The sequence below is a fragment of the Leptodactylus fuscus genome, chromosome 5 (genome assembly GCF_031893055.1).
Source record: "Leptodactylus fuscus isolate aLepFus1 chromosome 5, aLepFus1.hap2, whole genome shotgun sequence".
NCBI lineage: Eukaryota > Metazoa > Chordata > Amphibia > Anura > Leptodactylidae > Leptodactylus > Leptodactylus fuscus.
In genome coordinates, this window is record NC_134269.1 from 214712800 (window position 1) to 214731847 (window position 19048).

Below are 19048 nucleotides of genomic sequence, written 5' to 3' on the forward strand. Positions count from 1 at the left end.
TGTACTGTATACCAGTGTGAACATGTTATGTGGCCAGCCTATTGCACCGTATGGTCATTTGTATACTGTCTGACCATACCCAATATGAGCAGATACAACGCAGGGCACCTTCTAGTATAATACCAGCCCTGTATATGACGTTGTAAAACCTATTACAAGCATCGATCTTTATTTTCACACAGTAACGCATATACGACAACAAGCGCAACACGGCTGGCGGGACGTTGCAAGGACAAAAGTCCTTAAAGTGGCAGTCCAAGAAAGCCGACCGCGCCTGTCCATGGGTTGTGTGTGGCCCTGTTTTCCAAACCCTGGACATCCCCTTTAAATGTGACATTGCAGTTTTCACTTTTGCACTATTTGGTCTTTTTCGCGTTGACTTCCTATTTTAAATTGTCTTTTTTCATTCTAAGCAAACTCGCCAGAGAGCAGATATAAAGTCTTGCGGTAAATAGAGGCTTCGTACTTTGGCCGAGAGATTATTCTGGCAAACATCTGGCAGATCCTTTAATGACAAGCCGTGGTGACAACAGCGAACGCAACGGAGGAAATATCGTCTGTTGTGTAATGAGAAAGCGAAAGGAGACAAGTTACTAAGTCACTAGTCGAGAGGCACGAATTAGGCTCCTGCGCTTATCATGGTACACGGCGGGGGAGATTTATTACCGCCATTAGCACAGTTTTCCGATGTAACCACATTAAAAAGAACAGCTGCATATTTATTAAAGGGGCGGTTGTATTACGGACATCTAGGTTAGGACCCCGAAAGCTAAGGCCAAGTTCACACCTGCGTCCTATCACAGAGTCCACCAAAAATTGGCAGAAGACTATAGCATCCTCTGCTTGGACACCATACGGACCCCGTTACTGTTAATGGGCCCCGCTGGGCTCCATGTGCGAACCTCTGTCCACACTAGTGTTCAGGTTTCCATCGTTTGGTTCCACATGGAGACCCAAAAGACAAAGACCCATCTGCTAAAAAAAGTGGCTACACATGGAAACCCGCAAACCCCATAGGTCAGTGATGGCGAACCTTTTAGAGACCGAGTGCCCAAACTGCAACCCAAAAACCCACTAATTTATCACAAAGTGCCAATATGGGAATTTAACCTTAATAATGTGCGGATCCACAATTACAGACCTGCAAAATATGGTCATAGGAATGGGGCTTTATAGAGCTTTCTGCTCCACTGTGACCCCCACCCTGTCCAATCAGCTCCACAGTGGCCTCACGCAGTACAGTCTGCTCCACAGTGGTCCCCACACAGTATAATCAGCTCCATAGTGGCCCCACACAGTCCAATCAGCTCCACAGTGGCCCCCACACAGTATAATCTGCTTCACAGTGACCCCCACACAGTATAATCTGCTCCACAGTGGCCCCCCACACAGTACAATCACCTCCATAGTGGCCCCACACAGTCCAATCAGCTCCACAGTGTCCCCCACACAGTATAATCTGCTTCACAGTGACCCCCACACAGTATAATCTGCTGCACAGTGTCCACCACACAGTATAATCTGCTGCACAGTGGCCCCCACACAGTATAATCTTTTCCATGGATGGGTGCCCAAAGAGAGGGCTCTGAGTGCTACCTCTGGCACCCGTGCCATAGGTTCGCTATCACAGCCATAGACTATAGTGGGGTCTACCAGGCGTCTTTCAAAAGCTATACCATTTTAGTTGTCCGTTCACATAGATATGTGAGAGCTCGTTTTTTGCAAGACAAATTCTACTTCCTAATGACACCATTAAATATTCTAGGAAATCGCGCCGTTTCTGTAAAAATCTGTTTATTGCGATTTGTAAATTACGCTCAAGTAGGGTGTTCCCCCGTGCTCCAAACACCCCTGCGTCATAACTTCTTGTCGCCCTTTAGTTAATTCTGTTCACGCTCCTCTTCATCTAAAGATCTTCTGCCTCGTGTAGGCATCACACACTGTGGTATATGAGGATGAAATCTTGCGCATGCGCAGTCGGCTCTGCCACTTCCCATGTTTGCTTGTGTAGACGCCTCACCACTGATTCTGGTGCAGTTGGAATTTTTTCTCTAGCCCCCACCATTCCTGAGCTATCATTTCAGCTAGTTTTAGCCCGTTTATGCTTTGTATTGTCAGGTGGGTGGCGCCTGACTATCTGCTCTAGTTAAGGACCGCCCACCTAACAGTTAAGAGCATAATCAGGCTGAAATTTAAAGAAATGATAGCTCGGGCATGGTGGGGGCTAGAGAAAAAATTCCAACTGTGCCGGACTCAGTGGAGCGGCGCCTATGGATGGATGTAAAGAGTTTGAGCTGATGGAGATGGTGACATTTCTTGACTTCATCGTTCAGACATAGTGTACGTGTCCACCCCCACTCACTATTCGTAAGAAACGCCACGTGTGACTATTTTATGACATATTTCAGCATGTTGTCCCTTGATATAACACCTACTGGTTTTCCTGATACTGTAGCTACTCTTGTGTTGCTGTATAATCCTTCCATTGGCCACACATGAAAGCTCTCCATACACCCCCTTGTTTCCCTTGCACTCATTATTTTGTACTTGTTTTGGATGTTTGCTGAGGGGCCTCTTTAATCCCCACAGGAGCGTGTTTTCTGTGTGGAGGTCTATGATGGAGGGAACGGCATTTATTGGACAAACCCGAGTCACAGCTGCAGAGAATTATAGAAACTTAACAACAGAAACTGCGAAAACGGCCAGAATCGCAAAGGAGCAATTGCTGAAAAAGGTAAAAAACAGATCCGGTGTAAGTGTGGGAGAGACGGTCACATAGAGCTCAGGGGCCACACCGAAAACAACCATATAATACATTCAGATTCATCCTGGAAGGGACGTTACTAGCAAAGACTTGGGCCACCCTGCACCCCCACATGGTATAGCACCCCATTTACACACAGTATAATGTCCCATAGTGTCCTCTGCACACAGTATTATGTCCCATAGTGGCCCCTGCACACAGTATTATGTCCCATAGTGGCCCCTGCACACAGTATTATGTCCCATAGTGGCCCCTGCACACAGTATTATGTCCCCATAGTGGCCCCTGCACATAGTATTATACCAAATAGTGGCCCCTGCACACAGTATTATGTCCCATAGTGGCCCCTGCACACAGTATTATGTCCCATAGTGGCCCCTGCACACAGTATTATGTCCCATAGTGGCCCCTGCACACAGTATTATGTCCCCATAGTGGCCCCTGCACATAGTATTATACCAAATAGTGGCCCCTGCACACAGGATTATGTCCCATAGTGGCCCCTGTACACAGTTTTATGTCCCATAGTGGCCCCTGCACACAGTATTATGTCCCATAGTGGCCCCTGCACACAGTATTATGCCCCATAGTGGCCCCTGCACACAGTATTATACCCCATAGTGGCCCCTGCACACAGTATTATGTCCCATAGTGGCCCCTGCACACAGTATTATGTCCCATAGTGGCCCCTGCACATAGTATTATACCAAATAGTGGCCCCTGCACACAGGATTATGTCCCATAGTGGCCCCCTGCACACAGTATTATGTCCCATAGTGCCCCCTGCACACAGTATTATGTCCCATAGTGGCCCCTGCACACAGTATTATGTCCCATAGTGGCCCCTGCACACAGTATTATGTCCCATAGTGGCCCCTGCACACAGTATTATCCCCATAGTGGCCCCTGCACACAGTATTATGTCCCATAGTGGCCCCTGCACACAGTATTATGTCCCATAGTGGCCCCTGCACACAGTATTATGTCCCATAGTGGCCCCTGCACACAGTATTATGTCCCATAGTGGCCCCTGCACACAGTATTATGTCCCATAGTGGCCCCTGCACACAGTATTATGTCCCATAGTGGCCCCTGCACACAGTATTATGTCCCCATAGTGGCCCCTGCACATAGTATTATACCAAATAGTGGCCCCTGCACACAGGATTATGTCCCATAGTGGCCCCTGTACACAGTTTTATGTCCCATAGTGGCCCCTGCACACAGTATTATGTCCCATAGTGGCCCCTGCACACAGTATTATGCCCCATAGTGGCCCCTGCACACAGTATTATACCCCATAGTGGCCCCTGCACACAGTATTATGTCCCATAGTGGCCCCTGCACACAGTATTATGTCCCATAGTGGCCCCTGCACATAGTATTATACCAAATAGTGGCCCCTGCACACAGGATTATGTCCCATAGTGGCCCCCTGCACACAGTATTATGTCCCATAGTGCCCCCTGCACACAGTATTATGTCCCATAGTGGCCCCTGCACACAGTATTATGTCCCATAGTGGCCCCTGCACACAGTATTATGTCCCATAGTGGCCCCTGCACACAGTATTATCCCCATAGTGGCCCCTGCACACAGTATTATGTCCCATAGTGGCCCCTGCACACAGTATTATGTCCCATAGTGGCCCCTGCACACAGTATTATGTCCCATAGTGGCCCCTGCACACAGTATTATCCCTCATAGTGGCCCCTGCACACAGTATTATCCCCATAGTGGCCCCTGCACACAGTATTATGTCCCATAGTGGCCCCTGCACACAGTATTATGTCCCATAGTGGCCCCTGCACACAGTATTATCCCCATAGTGGCCCCTGCACACAGTATTATGTCCCCATAGTGACCCCTGCACATAGTATAATGTCCCACAGTAGCCCCTCCACATAGTATACAATCCCATAGTGGTCCCTCCACACAATACAATGTACATAGTGGCCCCTACGGGGTACGTTATGAATTCTGCAAAAATTTCTGGTTTCTGTAAAATTTTGTTGAAATTTTAACCTTCACTGGTCATATTGGCGGTCATCTTAGTTGTCCTCAGTTGACTTTTCCACTTTTTCTTGGACGCTCCCTAACTTCTTTCTACCTCCTCGCATCTACAGAGCATTGAGCAGCTCCTGAAAGTCCAGAACGAGTTGTTAGACACCGTGAAAGAAGTCAGCAAAACCAAAAAGCGATACGTTCAAATGGAGCGCGTCAGTGAGGTGGCGAAAGAGAAGGCCGCCGATGCCGAAGCAAGGTGAGAAACTTTCCACTGAAGCCGCAGGACATGGGGAGTCTGTCAGCGGGGCCAGTAACATGGAGGAAAGTGGAGCTGATCTTGAGGCAGATGAGAAGGAAGCTTCAAATTCCGGAATCTGCCTCAAAAAAGTCTGTCGGGGTTGACCTTGCCACAGGACTCCGTGGCTGATTTAGCCGCAGGACCCGCAGCAGATGACCATTTGGCTGAGACAAAAAAAGCCAATGCTCCTCAGGGCCGGAATCTGAGGCCGGAGACCATCTCACATTCATCTCCTCCTTTAAAGCTACTGTCACATTTTGTCCCAATGTCACTGGATATCGTCGCACAAAGTCTTTCGCTCAGGGCTCAAAGGCTTTTTCGGCCTTTGGTTCAGTTTTAAAACAACGGACACCCATTGGACCCCATTTTAGTCAAAGGGGTCTGTTGGGCTCAAGATGTAACCACTATTTTAGTCCACGTGTCTTATTCTGGTCCCCCATTGGACCACAACAACATACAGCCAACGCTGTTCACATTTGCGCTGCTGTGTCTGTTGTCCTTATCCATCTGAGGACCAGAACAACGGACTCATGGACTACTAAAATAGTGGACACAAACTGTTATATTGGCATCTGTCGGGTATCCGTTCTTGTAAACTGTAACTGCTGGATGAAAAAGTTGTCCCGAATTAGGGGCAACACGGTAGCTCAGTGGTTAGCACTGTAGCCTTGCTGTGCTGGAGTCCTGGGTTCGAATCCTGCCAAGGACAACCAGTTTGCACGTTCTCCCCGTGTTTGCGTGGATTTCCTCCCGTACTACAAAGACATACTGATAGGGAAAAAAATTGTCCCGAGTTTTCGACACACACTGTGATGGAGACTCCTTATAGGAGGTTCACACTAGCGGTCGGGTTTGCGCCCCCCACAGGCCTTTTTATAAATTTACACTTCATGTATTTCATATTTTACTTCCAGCTTGGCCCGTGTCCAGCTGCTTCTTGCAATATGACCACGAGCAGATATTTGTGATGGTGTGAAGCAGATGTTTCCTCTTGTTAAACTCTCACTTAGTGGAAGGTGTCGAAAAACAAAAAACTGTAGAGTCTACTTGGCAGGATCAAGAACTGAGTCAAAGGGTTAAAGGGGTTTTGTCCATACAGGAACGTATCCTCTATCCACAGGACAGGGAATAAGTGTCAGATCTTTGGGGGCACGACTGCTGGGACTCCCAAAGAACAGGGGCCCGAGAGTCCCCTCAATGGGATTCAAGTGCCAGCGCACTTGCATGACCGGGACTGCATCATGTTTATGGGACTGCGACTTGTGACAACTTCATAGAAGTGAAAGGAGCGCTGGTCAAGCAAGTAGACAGGAAGCTTCAGTGGGACTTGGGATCCCAATAGTCCGACCCCAGTCTTTTTCAGGGGGCACCAAGCTACAGATGTGGCTCCCAAATGACTAGCTTTTCAAAACAATATTGTTAAGTGATATTGTGTCACAGAGTGATACAGTTATGTGTGGCCACCCAGTGGTTGTGATGTGTATTGCAATCCGCCAAGGGTTTTTGCTAGGGTGCTGCAATGTTGTATTGAATTGGCTCACGAGAAACCAAGGACTTCACCAAATTTGGATAATAATGGATACCCCAGACCAGCAAAATGGCGCATAATATCATCTGGCTGTTTGGGGTTTGGATCCTTAGCTATACAATGCTGCCCTTATATAATGCAGAATATTAAAGGGAACCTGTCACTTTAGCAGACATGCTAAAATCGGCAGCCTATGACCTATGGGCTAATATTAAGGGGTGTTAAGTACAGATGAGCGAATAGTATTCGAAACGGCCGTTTCGAATACCTCGCTCCATAGGAATGAATAGATGCAGCCGGCACTCATCCGGCCTCCAGCCTCTTAGCCCCCTACGTACCGGCCACTCCCATTCATTCCTTTGGGAGCGTGATATTCGAAACTCCCCCCATCCACCCGCTGATTGACAGATTTGTGCCTTTTACTGTGCACAGTCAATGTCATTACAGGACACGGGTAATCCGGGCTCATATCTGCTGTTCTCACTCCCCAGGTTAAAGAAGAGCGACCATGGTATCTTCCACTCTAAAGCAAGTCTGCAGAAGCTCAGTGCCAAGGTATGAAGAATATTAAGATCCTGGAATAGTTTCCTGGCAAGAGACGGGGATTTAATATATCTGCTTTACTTGTTAAAACATTCAGCCGACAATTATTCTAAAGACCCGAGTGTACAACCAAACAAATTACTGTCAGGATTGATGCCAGCAGGCTCGAAACACTCCGAGAACAGCCAGATATTACCGAATACAGGTGGAATAGACTGAGAACTGTAGGGACTATAATGCATATTACTATGTAGGTGTCCCATGTAATCTGTGCCTTAGTTTATATCAAAATCTAACTCCCATTTTTTTTTTTGTAATATACTTTAGTAACCTATCTAACTTCCTTTTAATAGAAAACAGACTGGGTTCTGGTGACACTCCCTTTAAATTCTCTATTGGGGATTACTGAGTTAGTAAAGTACATATTGCGTTCATCTATTGCAGTCTCTCTGTAGGGTCTGGTGGGCTCATATATTACTTGGACAGCCAGAGAGAATAGTGTAATGCTTAATTTCTCCTATAGCGGAGCTATAGGTACACCTTTTTGTCCAGCTCTATCACAGCTGATTATTGGGGTCCCAACAGCAGGAAAACCTGTGTAGGGTCTGGTGGGCTCTCTGTAGGGGCTGGTGGGCTCATACATTACTTAGCCAGAGAGAACAGTGTAATGCCTCACTTCTCCTATAGCGGAGCTATAGGTACACCTTTTTGTCTGGCTCTATTCACAGCTGATCATTGGGGTCCCAGCCGCAGGACAACCTGTGTAGGGTCTGGTGGGCTCTCTGTAGGGTCTGATAGGCTCATACATTACTTGGACAGTCAGAGAGAACAGTGTAATGCCTCACTTCTCCTACAGCGGAGCTATAGGTACACCCTTTTGTCCAGCTCTATCACCACGGATCACAGCTTATCATTGGGGTCCCAGCAGCAGGACAACCTGTGATAATCTTTTTGTTCACATTTTTCTCACTACTGGGCAGGGCTGTGGAGTCGCTAGGCCAATTCTCTCACTCTGACTCCTCTAATTTTTCTACATCCCAACTCCAACTCTTCGTAAATTCAGTGAGAAGTAATAAAGATTCATTAACCAGCTATATATTCTGTATCTAATTCTACAATACCATTTGAAGCCGGAGTCTGATCTTTGTTCCGACTCCACCTAACTTGAGTCCTGACTCCGACTCCACAGCCCGGCTACTACAATATCTTATCATGAATTGTAAAGTGTGTGTCGTGTGTCCTAAAGATACAGTCCGCTCCGGGATTTAAGATGACTTTTCTGGCTTAGTTTTCAGCACAGTTGTCAGACTGCACCCAGCAGGTGGCGGAGGCTCGGAACGAATACCTTTTTGCCTTGACTGCTGCAAATGCCCACCTTGACCTGTACTATCAGTCTCACCTGCCTGACATCATGAAGGTCGGTAATCTATTCCCATAATAAAGCTGTGACTTACATGAATGATATTATGTGATGTATTACACTACAGTGTTCCCCGTCCCATACACTACAGTGCCCCTCAGGTCTCACACACTATAATGCCCCACAGGTCCCATACGCTCCTGTTTTCCCCCGGTCCCATACGCTCCTGTTTTCCCCCGGTCCCATACGCTCCTGTTTTCCCCCGGTCCCATACGCTCCTGTTTTCCCCCGGTCCCATACGCTCCTGTTTTCCCCCGGTCCCATACGCTCCTGTTTTCCCCCGGTCCCATACGCTCCTGTTTTCCCCCAGTCCCATACGCTACTGCTTTCCCCCGGTCCCATACGCTCCTGTTTTCCCCCGATCCCATATGCTCCTGTTTTCCCCCAGTCCCATACGCTCCTGTTTTCCCCCGTTCCCATACGCTCCTGTTTTCCCTTGGTCCCATACGCCTCTGTTTTCCCTTGGTCCCATACGCCTCTGTTTTCCCCCGGTCCCATACGCCTCTGTTTTCCCCCGGTCCCATACGCCTCTGTTTTCCCCCGGTCCTATACGCCTCTGTTTTCCCCCGGTCCCATACGCCTCTGTTTTCCCCCGTTCCCATACGCTCCTGTTTTCCCTTGGTCCCATACGCCTCTGTTTTCCCCCGGTCCCATACGCCTCTGTTTTCCCCCGGTCCCATACGCTCCTGTTTTCCCCCGGTCCCATACGCTCCTGTTTTCCCCCGGTCCCATACGCTCCTGTTTTCCCCCGGTCCCATACGCTCCTGTTTTCCCCCGTCCCATACGCTCCTGTTTTCCACTGGTCCCATACGCTACTGTTTTCCCCCGATCCCATACTCTACAGTTTTCCCCCGGTCCCATACGCTTCTGTTTTCCCCCGATCCCATACTCTACAGTTTTCCCCCGGTCCCAAACGCTTCTGTTTTCCCCCCAGTCCCATACGTTACTGTTTTCTCCCAGTCCCATACTCTACAGTTTTCCCCAGGTCCCATACGCTACTGTTTTCCCCCGGTCCCATACGCCCCTGTTTTCCCCCGTTCCCATACGCTCCTGTTTTCCCCCGTTCCCATACGCTCCTGTTTTCCCCCCAGTCCCATACGCTACTGTTTTCCCTCGGTCCCATACGCCTCTGTTTTCCCCCGGTCCCATACGCCTCTGTTTTCCCCCGGTCCCATACGCTACTGTTTTCCCCCGTCCCATACGCTCCTGTTTTCCACTGGTCCCATACGCTACTGTTTTCCCCCGATCCCATACTCTACAGTTTTCCCCCGGTCCCATACGCTTCTGTTTTCCCCCGATCCCATACTCTACAGTTTTCCCCCGGTCCCATACGCTTCTGTTTTCCCCCCAGTCCCATACGTTACTGTTTCCCTCAGTCCCATATGTTACTGTTTTCCCCCAGTCCCATACTCTACAGTTTTCCCCCGGTCCCATACGCTTCTGTTTTCCCCCCAGTCCCATATGTTACTGTTTTCCCCCCAGTCCCATATGTTACTGTTTTCCCCCAGTCCCATACTCTACAGTTTTCCCCCAGACCCATATGTTACTGTTTTCCCCCAGTCCCATACGCTTCTGTTTCCCCCCCCAGTCCCATACGTTACTGTTTTCTCCCAGTCCCATACTCTACAGTTTTCCCCCAGTTCCATATGTTACTGTTTTCCCCCAGTCCCATACTCTACAGTTTTCCCCCGGTCCCATACGCTTCTGTTTTCCCCCCAGTCCCATATGTTACTGTTTTCCCCCAGTCCCATACTCTACAGTTTTCCCCCGGTCCCATACGCTACTGTTCCCCCCCGGTCCCATACACTTTAGCAGTAACAATGATTCTCAGTATTTTCTGCTCCTTGACCTCCCCACTTCTTCTTTGGGGTCCTGACACTTGACCTCAGAGCAACGCTGCCCACAAAAGTGTCAGGGAGTCCTAGAGCAGTGCTTGGTATTACAGCTCAGTCCCATTTATTATTAGGCTCATCCTCCTTTGTTTCCTTGCTGTGTCCCCTGTCTATAAATATACATCCAGTCACCTGTACAATGTATGTTCCTACATTCTGGAGATGGGGTAGGTAATGGGGACGTCAGTGACTGGGGAAACAATGGAGCTTCTCCTCTTACTTGAGCTTCAGGTGGTCACGACACTACCTGACACTGCTGTGTGAACAGGGGCATAAACCCTGGGATGGGAGACAAGCAGACGCATCCCCTCTATTGTCCTTGTGCACACACAGATCTGAACACTATTGTGGCAGAAATAAAACCACCTCTGCTATTATTAGACCTGACTTCTGTGCGCAGGATTTGTCAGGTGACCTCGCCGGTGTCCGGGCAGCGCCTGCACATTTTTTGTGTATGTTTTATGACCTCCCTCCTTACACTTCCATTTATGTGCATGAGATGTTGTGAAACAATAAGATGATGGCGGCGAACAGGAAAACACCTCTGAGTCATGAAAATCAGTCTGTCAGCACATGGAGGACGTCTCGTGAGCTCATGGGAGCGGCGTCTGCATTTATGTGTATATACTGTATATATATATTTATTTAGTTTTTATTTTCTATATATATTTTTATTTTATTATTTTATTTTATTATTTTTTATATATTTTTTATTTTATACATTGGTGTTGGGTCGGCCTCATACCCCATACAGTGCGCCCCCGCTCTCCTCTCTATACGTATGACGTAATGGACGGGCGCTCGTAGATTTCTGAGTATTGATACGAGTCCGCTGTATCAATAATCCAATCCATAGGCCATGAATGGAAAGTGTCTTCTATGTTCTGACGCCCCGTATCCAGCGCACTGCACGGCCTCATATTGATCAGAGGAAATGTGACATTGACATTTCTTACTCCCGACTTCTTCCAGTAAAGCCATCGAACCTTCATCTCTTCCTGGACATGTTTCTCTGTGTCTTGTAAATTGCTTTTATTTCTGGATTTTCTACTACAGTTTTGTGCAGGAGACGAAGCGGCAGAGACACAATGTGAATGGGGCTCGATCGTAGATTGTAGGAATGTGGTTTAGGATCATATAATGCATTATAGGACCAGACATTAAGATATGGGATCGCACATTGTGATATAGGACTATACTTTGTGATGTAGGACTGTGCATTGCAATATAGGACCGCACAATGCCATATAGAACCGTGCATTGCAATATAGGACCGCACAATGCCATATAGGACTGTGCATTGCAATATAGGACCGCACAGTGCCATATAGGACCATGCATTGCAATATAGGACCGCACAGTGCCATATAGGACCATGCATTGCAATATAGGACCACACAGTGCCATATAGGAACGTGCATTGCAATATAGGACAGCACAGTGCCATATAGGACCATGCATTGCAATACAGGACCGCACAGTGCCATATAGGACCATGCATTGCAATATAGCACCGCACAGTTCCATATAGGACCATGCATTGCAATACAGGACCGCACAGTGCCATATAGGACCATGCATTGCAATATAGGACCGCACAGTGCCATATAGGGCCGTGCATTGCAATATAGGACTCCACAGTGCCATATAGGACCGTGCATTGCCATATAGGACCGCACAGTGCCATATAGGACCATGCATTGCAATATAGCACCGCACAGTTCCATATAGGACCATGCATTGCAATACAGGACCGCACAGTGCCATATAGGACCATGCATTGCAATATAGGACCGCACAGTGCCATATAGGGCCGTGCATTGCAATATAGGACTCCACAGTGCAATATAGGACTCCACAGTGCCATATAGGACCGTGCATTGCCATATAGGACCGCACAGTGCCATATAGGACCGTGCATTGCAATATAGGACCGCACAGTGCCATATAGGACCTTGCATTGCAATATAGAACCACACAGTGCCATATAGGACCGCACAGTGCCATATAGGACCGTACACATTGACTTTATACACCGTGCAGTGAGAAGTTTCTAGAGTCTTACAATCTGACTTCCATCTCCGTCTTCTCTTCCTTCGCTCACATACAAGTGATGTCTGATGATACAAGTCTGAGGGTTTCTCTTGGCAGCCGCTTTGTTTGTTCATGTGGTTGGCTGAGTTATCGGTGACATCTTACTGTAGTCTGCAGGAGCGAGACGTAGGGTAGTGGCGCCACACCGTGTTCACTTTGTGGTATTGCAACACAAATATTTTATTTTTTTTCGTACACCCATCCATCCTGGATCTTGTATAGACTTATAGAAGTAGCCAGTCCTGATAATATCTGACATATCTGCAGGTACTGGACGGGGATCTCTACGAGCGGTTACGAGATTACCTTTCACTGATCAATAAGACTGAACTCAATACCTGCCGGTCCACTCAGGAGCGATTCCGCGACGCCCTGGAGGGCTCCCTACAGGTAACCTGCTTTTCTTGCCCTTATAATCTGATGTGTTTCGTGTTTCTTCTCTATGACAGGTTGTTGTTCTGATGGAAATAGAATGAAACGGTGCAATATATATATATATATATATATATATATATATATATATATATATATATATATATATAGCAGACTGTCACCGCAGCAGAACCCCGTACAGTGTCTATAGGGTGGCCGGATATGGCTGCACACGGTTTGTGACCATCTTAGTCAGCCCCATAGACAGTGAATGAAGTGTCAGGGGACACGTGTGACCACCTCTGTATTCAGTCCCCTTCTCTTTGTGGTCATCAAGATTTGGGATTAAGTGATCATTGTGGGATCTAGTAGTGGGACCCCTAGTGGTTATATACGATCCTGTGAATAGGGTGAAAGGTCAGGTCTAATAGAACGTTATAGACTATATAGACCATACAAATCTTATCCAGACAAGCCTGTGTATGTTTCGGTCTTCTCTCGCCCCCTAGGTTTCCCGACAGCAGAACCTACAGCTCTTCCTAAAAGATACCAGCGTTTTTAACCCCACGCCCATCCAGCAGTTCCAGCCTGCAGGGGCAGACAAGGTATGAGATTGTTTGGGTAGATGCAAGTATATCAGTTTTATTGCTGCTAATAGTCACATTATGGCTGAAGCACATTTTCCATTTGTCTGAGTCTGCCTCCGCCTCTATTACTGATACTGTTCTGCCAGGAGTAACTGTACAATAGCAAACCAATAGCTTAGAAAAGCCCAAGTGACCATAACATAGGAGATTAAGGAACATTAGACTGCAAATACATGGCAAGTACATGCAGCCAAGCAGATAAAACACACTCAAAAAAACAATCTATGAGCGCAGTCAGTAAAGCCGCTTTCTCTATGTGAATATTATCCCATCTGTAACCACAAAAGCAACCACAAACATAGAAGACTTTCTTGTTACTTTGTATGCTGTGAGATTTGCAGAATTTTCAGTCCTTTGCACAGATGAATTTGCAGATGTGCCCTGAGGAGAATCAACCCTTCCCCACCTCATTCACTGTATGAAGACAGAACAGAGCCTCCCTCTTATCTCGTTGTGAAGACATCTTGCTTATCTAATGTATCTATGGATGGACATTTCCTAACAACAGGGAGTGAACTGCAAATTTGCAGAAAGGGAGACGACTATTGGCAGGAACATCAGAGAGGTTTTTCAGGCAGAAAGTGGATGTGTTTTTAAATAAAGTGCATTGCATTTTGGTCTAGACTGACATGAACTGAGAATAAATTGTCTAAAAAGTTAGTAAAAATATATCGGAACAACATCATATAAAAACAGCGACCACAGATTTTACGTGTAGTCCCGCCCCGTACACCAAAGGCTGCTGCAACATTTGATCGCTGCGGGGTAGCATGTTGGCCCCCATAGATCACATACTGACCTCCTGTTGACGGGACTTCAGTATGGAAAAAAAAAAATTATATATTTTTTTTTAAATATTTTCTGTATTTTTTTAGATTATATTTTTAGATAATTTTGGAAAGTGATCGTTTCTTGCAGATCAAAAAGTTAGTGACCCTCGTGAAAGCATCGGATGAAATGAACGTCTTGGATAAGGAGGCGCGGAGATGGACCAGCAGATCTGCGAGAGATTATAAGCTGAAGACTCACGGAGAAAGGGTGAGTGGTGGGATGTGCGGGCGACTGTGACGGGGGTATCTGACTGTAGGACCGGTCCATGGTGGGCACGGGGCACATACATGGGGTGGACATTCAGAAATGGGATGTTCTGGATTTTTTAAAAGAAATGGCGCTACTGTGGCCTATGGGATGTCATTGGTATTGCAGTGCGGTATACCCAAGTCATCGGTCAACGGTGCCACTGTTGTCTATGGTAGTGTTTCTCATCCTTTTCAAGCAGAGCACCCCCTAGTGGGAAAACGTCCCAAGTACCCCCACATGTAGTACAATGGACACCTACATACCCCCACATGTAGTATAATGGCCACCTACATACCCCCACATGTAGTATAATGGCCACCTACATACCCCCACATGTAGTATAATGGCCACCTACGTACCCCCACATGTAGTACAATGGACACCTACATACCCCCACATGTAGTATAATGGCCACCTACATACCCCCACATGTAGTATAATGGCCACCTACATACCCCCACATGTAGTATAATGGCCACCTACGTACCCCCACATGTAGTACAATGGACACCTACATACCCCCACATGTAGTATAATGGACACCTACATACCCCCACATGTAGTATAATGGACACCTACATACCCCCACATGTAGTATAATGGCCACCTACATACCCCCACATGTAGTACAATGGACACCTACGTACCCCCACATGTAGTATAATGGCCACCTACGTACCCCCACATGTAGTATAATGGCCACCTACGTACCCCCACATGTAGTATAATGGACACCTACGTACTCCCACATGTAGTATAATGGCCACCTACGTACCCCCCACATGTAGTATAATGGCCACCTATGTACCCCCACATGTAGTATAATGGCCACCTACGTACTCCCACATGTAGTATAATGGCCACCTACGTACCCCCCACATGTAGTATAATGGCCACCTATGTACCCCCACATGTAGTATAATGGCCACCTACGTACCCCCACATGTAGTATAATGGACACCTACGTACTCCCACATGTAGTATAATGGACACCTACGTACTCCCACATGTAGTATAATGGACACCTACGTACCCCCACATGTAGTATAATGGCCACCTACGTACTCCCACATGTAGTATAATGGACACCTACGTACCCCCACATGTAGTATAATGGCCACCTAAGTACCCCCACATGTAGTATAATGGACACCTACGTACCCCCACATGTAGTATAATGGACACCTACGTACCCCCACATGTAGTATAATGGCCACCTACGTACCCCCACATGTAGTATAATGGACATCTACGTACCCCCACATGTAGTATAATGGACACCTACGTACTCCCACATGTAGTATAATGGACACCTACGTACCCCCACATGTAGTATAATGGCCACCTACGTACCCCCACATGTAGTATAATGGCCACCTACGTACCCCCACATGTAGTATAATGGCCACCTAAGTACCCCCACATGTAGTATAATGGCCACCTACGTACCCCCACATGTAGTATAATGGACATCTACGTACCCCCACATGTAGTATAATGGACACCTACGTACTCCCACATGTAGTATAATGGACACCTACGTACCCCCACATGTAGTATAATGGCCACCTACGTACCCCCACATGTAGTATAATGGCCACCTAAGTACCGCCACATGTAGTATAATGGACACCTACGTACTCCCACATGTAGTATAATGGCCACCTACGTACTCCCACATGTAGTATAATGGACATCTACGTACCCCCACATGTAGTATAATGGACACCTACGTACTCCCACATGTAGTATAATGGCCACCTAAGTACCCCCACATGTAGTATAATGGACACCTACGTACTCCCACATGTAGTATAATGGCCACCTACGTACTCCCACATGTAGTATAATGGACACCTACGTACTCCCACATGTAGTATAATGGCCACCTACGTACTCCCACATGTAGTATAATGGCCACCTACGTACTCCCACATGTAGTATAATGGCCACCTACGTACTCCCACATGTAGTATAATGGACACCTACATACCCCCACACACAGTAGAGTTCCTTTCAGTGCCCTCACACTAAGTAGAATGGTCCAGATGTAATATAATGGCCCCCGCATGTAAATGCCCCATAGTGGCCCCTACTTTCATCAAATTAATAACAAATCTCACATGTCTATAGATTTTTTTTTTTTTTTTTTAACAATTTTGGGTTTGGCTTAAATTGCATTTTTCTGGGGTTCAGTTGAATCCGAAGTTTTGGGGGTTCGCCACTCGCAAGCTACTACTTTACTCTGGAGTCTCTTCAGACCCTCAGAATATGGTTAACGGAGGTCCAGGGGAGGTGAGTGATCATAAACATTGTGACTCCCCTCTCCTGGGCTCCGGCACAGGCTCCCTGTCCTCTTTGGGCCTCTTCTGGCCTCCTGAGTGACATCAGGGACTGCTGAGGCCTGTGACTGTGACACCTAGCCAATAGAAGGCAGGGCCCACACTAGAAACCAGGAGAGGTGAGTAACAGTGTTCGGTTCAGTCACCTGCCCTGGACCTGGTGTGTTTCTGGTATCGCAGTGCGGAATACTCCAGTAACTGGTCAGCAGTGCCACTGAGGTCTATAGGATGTGTCTGGTATTGCAGTGTGGCATACTCCAGTCACTGTTCAGCAGCGCCACTGAGGTCTATAGGATGTGCCTGGTATTGCAGTGCGGCATACTCCAGTCATTGATCAGCAGCGCCACTGATGTCTATAGGATGGGTTTGGTATTGTAGTGTGGCATACTCCCGGTTCACATTGTATATAACATTGGGGGTACTTGGTACTGTCCCATACATAGTGTATGACTGCTGAGTGTAACCAGTCCCTTATTCCTCTTCTCCCTCCGCACCTTGGTTATACTCGGCTGTTTCAGGACACGTATTGATCTTACGCGGTTCTTCCTGGTCGCCCATTAACGTGTCTGAGGTTTTCTGACCTTGCATTGCAAGTTACTCCAGATCAGATATCCAAGGGCACAGGAAGGCAGCCCCGGGCGGACTGAACCGACGCCAAATTTGCTGTTAGGTCCTCTAAATATACGTCTGTATCACAGAGCTCATAAATATTTTAGTTGAGGCACAAAAGCTGATCCCAACGTGCGAGCACAATGGGAGATTTCAGTATCCAGCAGGAAGGGAACACAAAGCGATTGCAGATGAAAGAGATCTGCGTGTATGGCCGGGCAGGGGCTCGCAGGGTCTGCTGGGCTCGCAGGGCCCGCTGTGCAGCCCACATTCTTCTGATCACTAAAAGTTATTTGTCTACTTAACAAAAGCAGCAATGACGGGACATTTCTCTGCAGATTTCCTGCGTACCAGGGTCAAGAGATCTCCCCATTTGTATATATTATGTTCTATAGGTCCTCCAAAGACTGGATGACAGACGGAAGAACGCCACAGAAGAGGAGGTCCTCAGCATACTCCAGAAAATGGAGGAGGTCAAAGAAAGCGTGCGGAAAGCCGAGGTACGTGCAGGATACAAGGATGTCAGATCACATATAGAACGTCCGATACATTGTAACCCATGTCTTCTAGCCTTCCTTTGTTCCAGCCTCCATATGTCCCGTTCCTTCCCATGTGATACGTTGGAGTCTTTGTTAGTTTCTTCTCACTTTGTCTCCACAATGTTCTCCGTGTTTTCTGTGTTCTAGGTCAGCAAGGTTAAAGCCGATGCTCGGGTGGAGCTGCTGCGCCAGGTTGGAGTCGATGTAGACACTTGGCTATCTGGTGCCATGACGCAAGCCGATGAAGAACTAGAACAGGAGAGACGTCTGAGCGAAGCCCGCATGTCTAATGGAGAGATGTCTCCCTCTGTAAGTCCTATCAGGTCATACCTCAATATCATTCAGCAATTCTGAAGGGGTTGTCCAGGGATTTGGCATTTATGACCTTTCCTTAGGATAGTCCATGAGTATCTGATTAGTGGGGGCCAACAGGGGTTTCAGGACCGCCTCTGGCGCCCATAATGTACACCACACAGGGCTGGAAGCAGATGGCTCCACTCCCTGTATAGTGGCCAGGTGACAATCTTGCAGTTCAGTATTAAAGCCCAGCCATTTCACAGGGTGTAGCTGTAGGGCTGAGGTGCAGTACCAGGTGCAACCGCCGGATTGAAATGCAGTACCAGGTGCAATTGCAATGCTGAAGTGCAGTACCAGGTGCAACCACCGGATTAAAGTGCAGTACCAGGTGCAACTGCCGGATTGAAATGAAGTACCAGGTGCAACCGCCGGATTGAAATGCAGTACCAGGTGCAATTGCAATGCTGAAGTGCAGTACCAGGTGCAACCACCGGATTAAAGTGCAGTACCAGGTGCAACTGCCGGATTGAAATGAAGTACCAGGTGCAACTGCCGGATTGAAGTGCAGTAGCAGGTGCAACTGCCGGATTGAAGTGCAGTAGCAGGTGCAACTACC

At 47.5% G+C, this 19048-nt stretch overlaps 1 protein-coding gene across 1 annotated transcript in view; it reads left to right on the plus strand.

Moving 5' to 3' along the window:
• Positions 1-19048, plus strand: part of FCHSD1 (FCH and double SH3 domains 1) — a 50553-nt gene that overhangs the window by 23769 nt on the left and 7736 nt on the right. The window contains exons 5-13 of the mRNA XM_075275351.1: positions 2590-2734; positions 4891-5027; positions 7089-7152; positions 8429-8557; positions 12814-12936; positions 13428-13523; positions 14484-14603; positions 17992-18096; positions 18283-18444. Of these exons, the coding sequence (XP_075131452.1) occupies positions 2590-2734; positions 4891-5027; positions 7089-7152; positions 8429-8557; positions 12814-12936; positions 13428-13523; positions 14484-14603; positions 17992-18096; positions 18283-18444 (1081 nt within the window). The remainder of the gene's footprint in view (positions 1-2589; positions 2735-4890; positions 5028-7088; positions 7153-8428; positions 8558-12813; positions 12937-13427; positions 13524-14483; positions 14604-17991; positions 18097-18282; positions 18445-19048) is intronic.